Source organism: Taeniopygia guttata, chromosome 34 (assembly GCF_048771995.1).
Source record: "Taeniopygia guttata chromosome 34, bTaeGut7.mat, whole genome shotgun sequence".
NCBI classification, from domain to species: domain Eukaryota; kingdom Metazoa; phylum Chordata; class Aves; order Passeriformes; family Estrildidae; genus Taeniopygia; species Taeniopygia guttata.
The window spans coordinates 3,012,979-3,027,078 of record NC_133059.1 but is presented as its reverse complement, the minus strand read 5'-3'; the positions used below and the strand labels follow the sequence as shown (position 1 = coordinate 3,027,078).

At 44.1% G+C, this 14,100-nt stretch overlaps 1 protein-coding gene across 3 annotated transcripts in view; it reads left to right on the top strand.

Annotated features, from left to right (window-relative positions):
* Positions 1-14,100, top strand: part of CLPTM1 (CLPTM1 regulator of GABA type A receptor forward trafficking) — a 36,995-nt gene that overhangs the window by 12,437 nt on the left and 10,458 nt on the right. For all 3 annotated transcript variants that reach the window (XM_072920922.1, XM_072920923.1, XM_072920924.1), the window contains 4 exons: positions 1,028-1,272; positions 4,990-5,083; positions 8,430-8,620; positions 13,242-13,337. In XM_072920922.1, the coding sequence (XP_072777023.1) occupies positions 1,028-1,272; positions 4,990-5,083; positions 8,430-8,620; positions 13,242-13,337 (626 nt within the window). The remainder of the gene's footprint in view (positions 1-1,027; positions 1,273-4,989; positions 5,084-8,429; positions 8,621-13,241; positions 13,338-14,100) is intronic.

Sequence of the window (14,100 nt, the reverse complement as noted above, 5' to 3'; positions counted from 1 at the left end):
CCATTTCCCCCCATTATTCCCCACTTATTCCCCATTTTTTCCCCATTTCCCCCCATTATACCCCATTTATTCCCCATTTTCCCCATTTTTTTGCATTTATCCCCCATTTCCCCCCATTATTCCCCATTTTTTCCCCATTTCCCCCCATTTTTTCCCCATTTCCCCCCATTATACCCCATTTATTCCCCATTTTCCCCATTTATTCCCCATTTCCCCCATTATTCCCCATTTATTCCCCATTTCCCCCACTATTCCCCCATTATCCCCCATTTATTCCCCATTCCCCCCATTATTCCCCATTTATTCCCCATTTCCCCCCTTTATTCCCCATTTCCCCCATGTATTCCCCATTTCCCCCCATTTTCCCCAATTTCCCTCATTTTCCTCATGTTTTTCCCCATTTTCCTCATGTTTTCTGCGATTTATTCCCCATTTCCCCCATTATACCCCATTTCCCCCCATTATACCCCATTTATCCCCATTTCCCCCCATTATACCCCATTTCCCCCCATTATTCCCCATTTATTCCCCATTTCCCCACATTATTCCCCCCTTATTCCCCATTTCCCCCATTATACCCCACTTATTCCCCATTTATTCCCCATTATTCCCCCCATTTATTCCCCATTTCCCATTATTCCCCATTTATTCCCCATTTCCCCCCATTTATTCCCCATTTCCCATTATTCCCCATTTATTCCCCATTTCCCCCCATTATTCCCCATTTATTCCCCATTTCCCCCCATTTCCCCCCATTATTCCCCATTATACTCCATTTCCCCCCATTATTCCCCATTTTTCCCCATTTCCCCCCATTATACCCCATTTATTCCCCATTTCCCCCCATTTTCCCCATGTTTTTTGCCATTGTTGCGCCATTTATTCCAAATTTTCCCCATTTTTTTGCCATTTTTTCCCCATTTTCCCCCATTTATTCCCCATTTTTCCCCCATTTTCCCCATTTTTTTGCATTTATCCCCCATTTTCCCCCATTTATCCCAAATTCTCCCACTCCCTGACCATGCAGACGTGAAGTTCGACGCGCTGAGCGGTGACTACTTCCCCATCGTGTACTTCAACGACTACTGGAACCTGCAGCGGGACTATTTCCCCATCAACGAGAGCGTGCGGCGGCTGCCGCTGCGCCTGAGCTTCTGCCCGCTGTCGCTGTGGCGCTGGCAGCTGTACGCGGCGCAGAGCGCGCGCTCGCCCTGGCACTTCCTGGGCCACGAGCTCTACGAGCAGAGCGACGAGGAGCAGGACTCCGTCAAGGTGCGTCATCAGATTTCAGGCATGGTTTTCCCTAGATTCCATGAGTTTTCCCTGATTTTTTCTGATTTTTTCTGATTTTTCCCTGATTTTTTCTGATTTTTTCTGATTTTTCCCTGATTTTTTCATGATTTTCCCCTGATTTTTTCTGATTTTTCCCTGATTTTTCCGGATTTTTCCCTGATTTTTTATGATTTTTCCCTGATTTTTCCCGGATTTTTTCTGATTTTTACCTGATTTTCCCTGATTTTTTCTGATTTTTCCCTGATTTTCCCAGATTTTTTCTGATTTTTTTCTCATTTTACCCTCATTTTCCCTGATTTTTTCTGATTTTTCCTGATTTTTTCTGATTTTTCCCTGATTTTTTCTCATTTTTCCCTGATTTTCCCTGATGTTTTCTGATTTTTCCCTGATTTTTTCTGATTTTTCCCTGTTTTTTCTGATTTTCCCTGATTTTCCCTGATTTTTCTCAAATTTTCCCAGATTTTCACAATTTTTCTCAATTTTCCCCAATTTTTCCTGATTTTTCTACAATTTTCTCAATTTTCATTATTTTTCTATAATTTTTCCTTAATTTTTGCAATTTTCCTCAATTTTCCCACATTTTTCGCAATTTTTCCCTGATTTTCCCTGATTTTCCCAGTTTTTACTTGGTTTTTTGGGACTTATTGTGGATTTTTTCCTGTTTTTTTACAAAATTTCCCAATTTTTCATTGATTTTTGGACAATTTCCCCCATTTTCTACAATTTTCCCTGATTTTTCTACAATTTCGCCCAATTTCCCTGATTTTCCTGTATTTTTTCCTGATTTTTCTCCATTTTCCCCACTTTTTCTCAATTTTTCTATATTGTTCCCTATTTTTCCAAATTTTTCCTGATTTTTTTTGCAATTTCCCCCAATTTTTCCAGATTTTTCTCAATTTTCCCCTATTTTTCCCAATTTTCCCTAATTTCCCACGAATTTTTCTACATTTTCCCTGATTTTTTCCAATTTTCCCTGACTTTCCCCAATTTTCCTCAAATTTCCCTGACTTTTCCCAATTTTTCCCAGTTTTTCTCCAGTTTTTCCCGTTTTTTTGCCAATTTTTCCCAATCCAGCCCATTTTTTCTGGGTTTCTTTGGGATTTGCCCCAATTTTTCCCGCTTTCCCGGTGGTTTGGGGGCTCTGCTGTGGGTTTGGGGTTTTTACGCGGCGCAGAGCGCGCGCTCGCCCTGGCACTTCCTGGGCCAGGAGCTCTACGAGCAGAGCCACGAGGAGCAGGACTCCGGCAAGGTGCGTGAGCAGCTTTTAGTCATGATTTTCCCTCATTTTCCCTGATTTTTTCTCATTTTACCCTCATTTTCCCTGATTTTTTCTGATTTTTCCCCAATTTTTTCTGATTTTTCCCTGATTTTCCCTGATTTTTTCTGATTTTTCGCTGATTTTTTCTAATTTTTCCCTGATTTTCCCTGATTTTTTCTGATTTTTCCCTGATTTTCCCTGATTTTTTATTATTTTTTCTGATTTTTCCCTGTTTTTTTCTGATTTTTTCCAATTTTTCCCTGATTTTTTCTCATTTTCCCCTGATTTTCCCTGATTTTTTCTGATTTTTTTCTGATTTTTCTAATTTTTCCCTGATTTTCCCTGATTTTTTTCTGATTTTCCCTGATTTTTTCTCATTTTTCCCTCATTTTCCCTGATTTTTTCTGATTTTTCCCTGATTTTTTTCTCATTTTTCCCTGATTTTCCCTGATTTTTTCTGAGTTTTCCCTGGTTTCTTCTGATTTTCCCTGATTTTCCCTGATTTTTCTGATTTTTCACTGATTTTTTCTGATTTTTCCCTGATTTTATATGATTTTTTTCTGATTTTTCCCTAATTTTTTCTGATTTTTTTTATTTTTCCCTGCTTTTTTCTGATTTTTTTCTGATTTTCCCCAATTTTTTCTGATTTTTTCTGATTTTCCCTGATTTTTTCTGATTTTTTTCTCATTTTACCCTCATTTTCCCTGATTTTTTCTGATTTTTCCTGATTTTTTCTGATTTTTTCTGATTTTCCCCTGATTTTTCCTGATTTTCTACGTTTTTCCCTGATTTTTCCCCATTTTCCCCACTTTTTCTCAATTTTCCTATATTTTTCCTTATTTTTCAAAAATTGTCCTGATTTTTTGCAATTTTCCCCTATTTTTCCCAATTTTCTACAATTTTCCCTGCTTTTTCTACAATTTTTTCCCAATTTTTCTGATTTTACCCTGATTTTCCCTGATTTTTCTCAAATTTTCCCAGTTTTCCCCCAGCTTTTCCGAGATTTTCACAATTTTTCTCAATTTTCCCCAGTTTTTCCTGATTTTTCTACAATTTTCCCAATCTTTCTTGATTTTTGTCAAATTTTCCTGATTTTTCCCAATTTTTTCTCAATTTTTCCCAATTTTTCGCAATTTCTCCTATTTATTCCCATTTTTGAAGTGGATTTATCCCCATTTTCCCACCGGATTTATTCCATTCCCAAGGGATTTATTCCCATTTTCCCACCAGATTTATCCCATTCCCAAGGAATTTTTCCCATTCCCGATGGATTTATCCCATTCCCAATGGATTTATTCCCATTTTCTCACCAGATTTATCCCATTCCCAATGAATTTATTCCCATTTTTGCAGTGGATTTATCCCATTCCCAATGGATTTATCCCATTTTCCCAAGGGATTTATCCCATTCCCTATGGATTTATCCTATTCCCAAGGAATTTATCCCATTTTCCCAAGGAATTTATTCCCATTTTCCCATCGGATTTATCCCATTCCCAATGGATTTATCCCATTCCCAGTGGATTTATCCCATTCCCGATGGATTTATCCCCATTTTCCCACCGGATCTCTTCCATTCCCACTGGATTTATCCCATTCCCGATGGATTTATCCCCATTTTCCCACTGGATTTATTCCCATTTTTCCCACTGGATTTATTCCCATTTTTCCCACTGGATTTATCCCATTCCCGATGGATTTATTCCCATTTTTGAAGTGGATTTATCCCATTCCCAGTGGATTTATCCCATTCCCAGTGGATTTATCCCATTCCCAAGGAATTTATCCCATTCCCAATGAATTTATTCCCATTTTTGAAGTGAATTTATCCCATTCCCAGTGGATTTATCCCATTCCCAATGATTTATCCCATTCCCAATGGATTTATTCCCATTTTCCCAATGGATTTATTCCCATTTTCCCATTGGATTTATCCCATTCCCAACGGATTTCTTCCCATTTTTGCGGTGGATTTTTCCCCATTTTCCCACCGGATCTCTCCCATTTCCAATGGATTTATCCCCATTTTCCCACCGGATTTCTCCCATTTCCAATGGATTTATCCCCATTTTCCCACCGGATCTCTCCCATTTCCAATGGATTTATCCCCATTTTCCCACCGGATCTCTCCCATTCCCGATGGATTTATTCCCATTTTCCCACTGGATTTCTCCCATTTCCAATGGATTTATCCCCATTTTCCCACCGGATCTCTCCCATTTCCAATGGATTTATCCCCATTTTCCCACTGGATTTCTCCCATTCCCAATGGATTTCTTCCCATTTTCCCACCGGATTTATCCCATTCCCAGTGGATTTATCCCACTCCCAATCCCATTCCCAGTCCCATTCCCGATCCCTCCCAGCTGCCTCTTGCCTGGTCCCCCCCCCGAATTCCCGTTTTTCCCGTTTTTCCCGGATTTTTCCCGTTTTTCCAGGTGGCTCTGCTGGAGACCAACCCGTACCTGCTGGCGCTCACCATCGTCGTCTCCATCGTCCACAGCGTCTTCGAGTTCCTGGCCTTCAAAAACGGTGACAATTCCCACTTTTCTGCGCCTCTCCCGACTTTTCCCGGGAATTTCCCCCCGGCCATCCCCGTTCCCGAAGATCCAGCCCCGTTTTCAGCGTTTTTCCCTCGGTTTTCCCTCATTTTTCCATCGTTTTTCCATCATTTTTTCCTTGTTTTCCCCTCCTTTTTCCCTCCTTTTCCCCTTCCTTTTTCCCTCCCTTTTCCCCTCCTTTTTCCTTCCTTTTTCCCTTCTTTTTCCCTCCTTTTTCCTCCTTTTTTCCCTCCTTTTCCCATCCTTTTTCCCTCATTTTTCCCTCTTTTTTTTCTCCTTTTCCCCCTTTTTCCTCCTTTTTCCTCCCTTTTCCTTCCTTTTTCCCTCCCTTTTTCCCTCCCGTTTTCCCCCTTTTTTTCCTCGTTTTTCCTCCCTTTTTCCCTCCTTTTTCCCTCCTTTTCCCCTCCTTTTTCCCTCCTTTTTCTCTCTTTTTTCCTTCCTTTTTCCTCCCTTTTCCTTCCTTTTTCCTCCCTTTCCCCTCCTTTTTCCCTCCTTTTTCCTTCCTTTTCCCCCTCCTTTTTCCCCTCCTCTTTTCCCTCCTTTTTCCTCCCTTTTCCCCTCCTCTTTTTCCTCCTTTTTCCCTCCTTTTTCCCTCCTATTTTCCCTCCATTTTCCCTCCCTTTTTCCCTCCTTTTTCCCACCTTTTTCCTCCTTTTTCACTCATTTTTTCCCTCCTTTTTCCCTCCTTTTTTCCTTCCTTTTCCCCTCCTTCTCCCCTCCTTTTTCCCTCATTTTCCCCTCCTTTTTCCCTCCTTTTTCCCTCCTTTTTTCCCTCCTTTTCCCCTCCTTTTTCCCTCCTTTTTTCCCTCATTTTTCCCTCCTTTTCCCCTAATTTTTCCCTCCTTTTTCTTGGGAATTCTTGCCTTCCAGGACCTGGAACTGCCTTTTTCTGCCCCTTCCAGTGTGAATTTCCCTCTGGAATTCCTTTCCCAGCCCTTTCCCTCCATTCCCAGTGGGATTTTCCCCAAATTCCCAACCAGAATTCCCAAAATTCCCATTTTTCCACAGACATCCAGTTCTGGAGCAGCTCTGGAATTCCCAAATTTCTGACCTTTCCCTCCATCCCCAATGGGAGTTTTTGCCAAAATCCTGATTTTTGTCCATTCTCAGTGGGATTTTTTGCCCAAATCCCCATTTTTCTCCATTCCCACGGGGATTTTTCCCAAATTCCCAACCAGAATTCCCATTTTTTTGCAGACATCCAGTTCTGGAACAGCCGGCAGTCGCTGGAGGGGCTCTGAAATTCCCAAATTCCCTTTTATTTGCTCCATTCTCGGTGGGATTTTTTGCCCAAATCCCCATTTTTCTCCATTCCCGTTGGGATTTTTCCCAAATTCCCAACCAGAATTCCCATTTTTCTGGCAGACATCCAGTTCTGGAACAGCTCTGGAATTCCTAAATTTCTGACCTTTTCCTCCATTCCCAATGGGTTTTTTCTCTCCAAATCCCCATTTTTCTCCATTCCCACGGGGATTTTCCCCAAATTCCCAACCAGAATTCCCAAAATTCCTGTTTTTCCGCAGACATCCAGTTCTGGAACAGCTCTGGAATTCCCAAATTCCCTTTTTTCCCTCCATCCCCAGTGGGATTTTTTGCCGAAATCCTGATTTTTGTCCATTCTCAGTGGGATTTTTTGCCCAAATCCCCATTTTTCTCCATTCCCACGGGGATTTTTCCCAAATTCCCAACCAAAATTCCCATTTTTCGGCAGACATCCAGTTCTGGAACAGCTCTGGAATCCCCAAATTTCTGACCTTTCTCTCCATTCCCAATGGGATTTTTTCTCTCCAAATTCCCAATTTTCTCCATTTCCAGTGTGTTTTTTCTCTCCAAATCCCCATTTTTCTCCATTCCCGTTGGGATTTTTCCCAAATTCTCTTTGGGAATTCCCAAAATTCCCATTTTTTGGCAGACATCCAGTTCTGGAACAGCCGGCAGTCGCTGGAGGGGCTCTCAAATCCCCAAATTTCTGACCTTTCTCTCCATTCCCAATGGGATTTTTCTCTCCAAATCCCCATTTTTCTCCATTCCCAATGGGATTTTTTCCCAAATTCCCATTGGGAATTCCCAAAATTCCGGTTTTCCGGCAGACATCCAGTTCTGGAACAGCCGGCAGTCGCTGGAGGGGCTCTCAAATTCCCTTTTATTTTCTCCATTCTCGGTGGGATTTTTTGCCCAAATCCCCATTTTTCTCCATTCCCACGGGGATTTTTCCCAAATTCTCATTGGGAATTCCCAAAATTCAGTTTTTCCGGCAGACATCCAGTTCTGGAACAGCTCTGGAATTCCCAAATTTCTGACCTTTCTCTCCATTCCCGATGTGTTTTTTCTCTCCAAATCCCCATTTTTCTCTATTCCCGTTGGGATTTTTCCCAAATTCCCATTGGGAATTCCCAAAATTCCCATTTTTCGGCAGACATCCAGTTCTGGAACAGCCGGCAGTCGCTGGAAGGGCTCTGAAATTCCCAAATTCCCTTTTATTTGCTCCATTCTCAGTGGGATTTTTTGCCCAAATCCCCATTTTTCTCCATTCCCAGTGGGATTTTTCCCAAATTCCCACCCAGAATTCCCATTTTTCCGGCAGACATCCAGTTCTGGAACAGCCGGCAGTCACTGGAGGGGCTCTGAAATTCCCAAATTCCCTTTTATTTGCTCCATTCCAAGTGGGATTTTTTGCCAAAATCCTGATTTTTATCCATTCTCAGTGGGATTTTTTGCCCAAATCCCCATTTTTCTCCATTCCCGCGGGGATTTTTCCCAAATTCCCAATGAAAATTCCCATTTTCCGGCAGACATCCAGTTCTGGAACAGCCGGCAGTCGCTGGAGGGGCTCTCAAATCCCCAAATTTCTGACCTTTCTCTCCATTCCCAATGGGTTTTTTTCTCTCCAAATCCCCATTTTTCTCCATTCCCACAGGGATTTTTCCCAAATTCCAGTTGGGAACTCCCGGAATTCCGTTTTCCCGGCAGACATCCAGTTCTGGAACAGCTCAGGAACTCCCAAATTTCTGACCTTTCTCTCCATTCCCAATGGGTTTTTTCTCTCCAAATCCCCATTTTTCTCCATTCCCATTGGGATTTTTTCCCAAATTCCCGTTAGGAATTCCCGGAATTCCGTTTTTCCGGCAGACATCCAGTTCTGGAACAGCTCTGGAATTCCCAAATTCCCTTTTTTCCCTCCATTCCCAGTGGGATTTTTTGCCCAAATTCTGATTTTTGTCCATTCTCAGTGGGATTTTTTGCCCAAATCCCCATTTTTCTCCATTCCCAGTAGGATTTTTCCCAAATTCCCAACCAAAATTCCCATTTTTTGGCAGACATCCAGTTCTGGAACAGCCGGCAGTCGCTGGAGGGGCTCTCGGTGCGCTCGGTGTTCTTCGGGGTGTTCCAGTCGCTGGTGGTGCTGCTCTACATCCTCGACAACGAGACCAACGTGGTGGTGCAGCTCAGCGTGCTGGTGGGGCTGCTCATCGACCTCTGGAAGATCACCAAGGTCATGGATGTCAGGGTCAGTCTGGGGCAAAAAATGGGAAAATCGGGAAAAAATGGGGAAAAACGGTGAAAAAATGGTGAAAAACGGCGAAAAAATGGCGGAAAACGATGGAAAAATGGGGAAAAAATGGGGGAAAATGAGAGTCCTGGTGGGGCTGCTCATCGACCTCTGGAAGATCACCAAGGTCATGGACGTCAGGGTCAGTCTGGGCCGAAAAATGGGAAAATCGGGAAAAACGGCAAAAAAATGGGGAAAAAATGGTGGAAAATGGGGAAAAAATGGGGAAAAAATGGGGAAAAATGAGCGTCCTGGTGGGACTGCTCATCGACCTCTGGAAGATCACCAAGGTCATGGACGTCAGGGTCAGTCTGGGGCGAAAAACGGGAAAATTGGGAAAAACGGTGAAAAAATGGTGAAAAAATGGCAGAAAACGGCCGAAAAATGGGGAAAAAATGGGGAAAAATGAGCGTCCTGGTGGGGCTGCTCATCGACCTCTGGAAGATCACCAAGGTCATGGATGTCAGGGTCAGTCTGGGGCGAAAAACGGGAAAATTGGGAAAAACGGCGAAAAAATGGTGAAAAACGGTGGAAAAATGGGGGAAAACTGTGAAAAAATGGGGAAAAAATGGGGAAAAATGAGCGTCCTGGTGGGGCTGCTCATCGACCTCTGGGAGATCACCAAGGTCATGGACGTCAGGGTCAGTCTGGGGCGAAAAACGGGAAAATCGGGAAAAACGGTGACAAAACGGCGAAAAACGGTGAAAAAATGGGCAAAAACGGCGAAAAAATGGCAGAAAACTATGGAAAAATGGGGAAAAATGAGCGTCCTGGTGGGGCTGCTCATGGACCTCTGGAAGATCACCAAGGTCATGGATGTCAGGGTCAGTCTGGGGCGAAAAACGGGAAAATTGGGAAAAACGGCGAAAAAACGGGGAAAAACGGTGAAAAAATGGTGAAAAATGGGGAAAAAATGGGGAAAAATGGGGAAAAATGAGCATCCTGGTGGGGCTGCTCATCGACCTCTGGGAGATCACCAAGGTCATGGACGTCAGGGTCAGTCTGGGGCAAAAAATGGGAAAATCGGGAAAAACAGTGAAAAAATGGTGAAAAAATGGCAGAAAACGGCCGAATAATGGGGAAAAAATGGGTTAAAAGGAGCTCAGGGTGCTGCTGGGGCTGCTCATCGACCTCTGGAAGATCACCAAGGTCATGGACGTCAGGGTCAGTCTGGGGTGAAAAACGGGAAAATTGGGAAAAACGGCGAAAAAACGGTGAAAAACGGTTAAAAACGGTGAAAAAATGGCGGAAAATGATGGAAAAATGGGGGAAAAATGGTGAAAAATGAGCGTCCTGGTGGGGCTGCTCATGGACCTCTGGAAGATCACCAAGGTCATGGATGTCAGGGTCAGTCTGGGGTGAAAAATGGGAAAATCGGGAAAAACGGCGAAAAAATGGTGAAAAACGGTGAAAAAATGGTAGAAAAGGGTGGAAAACGGTGAAAAAGTGGCGGAAAAATGGGGAAAAATGGGGAAAAATGAGCTCCTGGTGGGGCTGCTGATCGACCTCTGGAAGATCACCAAGGTCATGGATGTCAGGGTCAGTCTGGGGCGAAAAACGGGAAAATCGGGAAAAATGGTGAAAAAATGGGGAAAAACGGTGAAAAAATGGTGAAAAATGGGGAAAAAATGGGGAAAAATGGGGGAAAATGAGCGTCCTGGTGGGGCTGCTCATGGACCTCTGGGAGATCACCAAGGTCATGGACGTCAGGGTCAGTCTGGGGCGAAAAACGGGAAAATCGGGAAAAACGGCAAAAAAATGGGGAAAAACGGTGAAAAAATGGTGAAAAACGGTGGAAAAATGGGGAAAAAATGGGGAAAAATGGTGAAAAAATGGAGAAAAATGGGGAAAAAATGGAGAAAAATGAGCGTCCTGGTGGGGCTGCTCATCGACCTCTGGGAGATCACCAAGGTCATGGATGTCAGGGTCAGTCTGGGGCGAAAAACGGGAAAATCGGGAAAAATGGGAAAAACGGTGAAAAAACGGTGAAAAACGGTGAAAAAATGGGGAAAAATGGGGAAAAATGAGCGTCCTGGTGGGGCTGCTCATGGACCTCTGGGAGATCACCAAGGTCATGGATGTCAGGGTCAGTCTGGGGCGAAAAACGGGAAAATTGGGAAAAACGGCGAAAAAACGGTGAAAAACGGTGAAAAAATGGCGAAAAATGGGGAAAAAATGGGGAAAAATGGGGGAAAATGGGGAAAAAATGGGAAAAATGAGTGTCCTGGTGGGGCTGCTGATCGACCTCTGGAAGATCACCAAGGTCATGGATGTCAGGGTCAGTCTGGGGTGAAAAACGGGAAAATTGGGAAAAACAGCAAAAAAATGGTGAAAAACGGTGAAAAAATGGCAGAAAACGGTGGGAAAATGGAGAAAAAATGGGGAAAAATGAGCGTCCTGGTGGGGCTGCTCATCGACCTCTGGAAGATCACCAAGGTCATGGACGTCAGGGTCAGTCTGGGCCGAAAAACGGGAAAATCGGGAAAAACGGTGAAAAAACGGTGAAAAAATGGTGAAAAACGGTGAAAAAATGGCAGAAAACGATGGAAAAATGGGGAAAAATGAGCGTCCTGGTGGGGCTGCTCATCGACCTCTGGAAGATCACCAAGGTCATGGACGTCAGGGTCAGTCTGGGGCGAAAAACGGGAAAATCGGGAAAAACGGTGAAAAAATGGAGAAAAACGGTGAAAAAATGGCGGAAAACGGTGAAAAAATGGCGGAAAACGGTGGAAAAATGGGGAAAAAATGGGGAAAAATGAGCGTCCTGGTGGGGCTGCTCATGGACCTCTGGGAGATCACCAAGGTCATGGACGTCAGGGTCAGTCTGGGGCGAAAAACGGGAAAATCGGGAAAAACGGTGAAAAAATGGGGAAAAAATGGCAGAAAACGGCCGAATAATGGGGAAAAAATGGGTTAAAAGGAGCTCAGGGTGCTGCTGGGGCTGCTCATCGACCTCTGGAAGATCACCAAGGTCATGGACGTCAGGGTCAGTCTGGGGCGAAAAACGGGAAAATCGGGAAAAATGGCAAAAAAATGGGGAAAAACGGGGGAAAAATGGCAGAAAACGGTGACAAAATGGTGGAGAACGGTGGAAAAATGGGGGAAAAATGGGGAAAAATGAGCGTCCTGGTGGGGCTGCTCATCGACCTCTGGAAGATCACCAAGGTCATGGACGTCAGGGTCAGTCTGGGGTGAAAAACGGGAAAATCGGGAAAAATGGCGAAAAAACGGGGAAAAACGGTGAAAAAATGGTGAAAAAATGGAGAAAAATGGGGAAAAAATGGGGAAAAATGGAAGAAAACGGTGGAAAAATGGGGGAAAATGAGCGTCCTGGTGGGGCTGCTCATCGACCTCTGGAAGATCACCAAGGTCATGGATGTCAGGGTCAGTCTGGGGCGAAAAACGGGAAAATCGGGAAAAACGGCGAAAAAATGGGGAAAAACGGTGAAAAAATGGCAGAAAACTGGAGAAATGGGAAAAAATCAGGGGGGAAATGGAAAAAAAAAAGGCCAAAAATACAGAAAAAATCGGGGGGAAACAGGGAAAAAATTGAGGGGGAGAAATTGGAAAAAATGGGAAAAAAAGGGAAAAATGGCAAATGGCGAGAAAACGGGAAAAAAACAGGAAAAAATCCTGGGAAAATGGGGGAAAATTGCAAAAAATTGGAAAAAAAAGAGGGAGAAATCAGGTTCTTTCCCCATTTTCCCCATGGATTAAATTGGGATTTTCCCGTTTTCCCAAGGGGTTAATTCGGGATTTTTTCAGAGGGTTTTTTTGGGATTTTGCCGCGGATTGATTTGGGATTTTTTGGGATTTTCCCATTTTCCCACAGGTCGATTTGGGATTTTTTGGAATTTTCCTGTTTTCCCTACAGGGTTTAATTTGGTTTTTCCCATTTTCCCCATGGATAAAAGTGGGATTTCCCCATTTTCCCCATGGATTAAATTGGGATTTTCCCATTTTCCCCATGGATTAAATTGGGATTTTCCCATTTTCCCGATGGATTAAATTTGGATTTTCCCATTTTCCCCATGGATTAAATTGGGATTTCCCCATTTTCCCCATGGATTAAATCGGGCTTTTCCCATTTTCCCAAGGGGTTGATTCGGGATTTTTCCAGAGTGGTTTTTTTGGGGATTTTCCGGCAGGTTGATTTGGGATTTTTTTGGATTTTCCCATTTTCCCATGGGTCGATTTGGGATTTTTTTGAATTTTCCCACCGGGTTTAATTTGGATTTCCCCATTTTCCCCATGGATGAAATTGGGATTTTCCCATTTTCCCGAAGGATAAAATTGGGATTTTCCCATTTTCCCAATGGATTAAATCGGGATTTCCCCATTTTCCCAAAGGGTTCATTCGGGATTTCCCCGAGTGGGTTTTTTTGGGATTTTGCCGCGGGTTGATTTGGGATTTTTTTTGGATTTTCCCATTTTCCCACAGGGTTTAATTTGGATTTCCCCATTTTCCCCATGGATGAAATTGGGATTTTCCCAAAGGGGTTGATTCGGGATTTTTCCAGAGGGTTTTTTTTGGGAATTTCCGGCGGGTTAATTTGGGATTTTTTGGGATTTTCGGCAGCTGGACCGGGAGCGGCGCCTGGCCGGGCTCGTCCCGCGGCCGCGATTCACCGACAAATCCACCTACGTCGAGTCCTCCACCAAAGTCTACGACGACGTGAGTGCCGCCCCCGGAATTCCGGGAAATCCCTCGGGAAAGGGGCCTGGAATTCTGGGAATGGCCCCGAATTCCTGGGAAATGGGCCTGGAATTCTGGGAATGGCCCCAAATTCCTGGGAAATGGACCCAGAATTCCCGAGAATGGCCCCAGATCCATGGGAAACGGACCCAGAATTTCTGGGAATGGCCCCAAATCCATGGAAAAGGGACACAGAATTCCGGGAATGGCCCCGGATCCTTGGGAAATGGGCCTGGAATTCTGGGAATGACCCGAAACGGACCCAAAATTCCTGAGAATGGTCCCAGAATTCCCAGGAATGGCCCCAAATCCATGGGAAAGGGACACAGAATTCTGGGAAGGGCCCCAAATCCATGAAAAAGAGACACAAAATTCCTGGGAATGGTCCCAAACAGACACAAAATTCCCAGGAATGGCCCCAGATCCATGGGAAATGGGCCTGGAATTCTGGGAATGGCCCCAAATCCCTGGGAAATGGACCCAGAATTCCCAAGAATGGCCCCAAATGGACCCAAAATTCCTGGGAATGGCCCCAAATAGACCCAAAGTTCCAGGAATGGCCCCAAATCCATGGGAAAGGGACACGGAATTCCGGGAAGGGCCCCGGATCCTTGGGAAAGGGACACGGAATTCAGGGAAGGGCCCCAAATGGACCCAAAATTCCTGAGAATGGCCCCAAATCCATGAAAAACAGACACAGAATTCCTGGGAATGGCCCCAGACGGACCCAAAATTCTTGAGA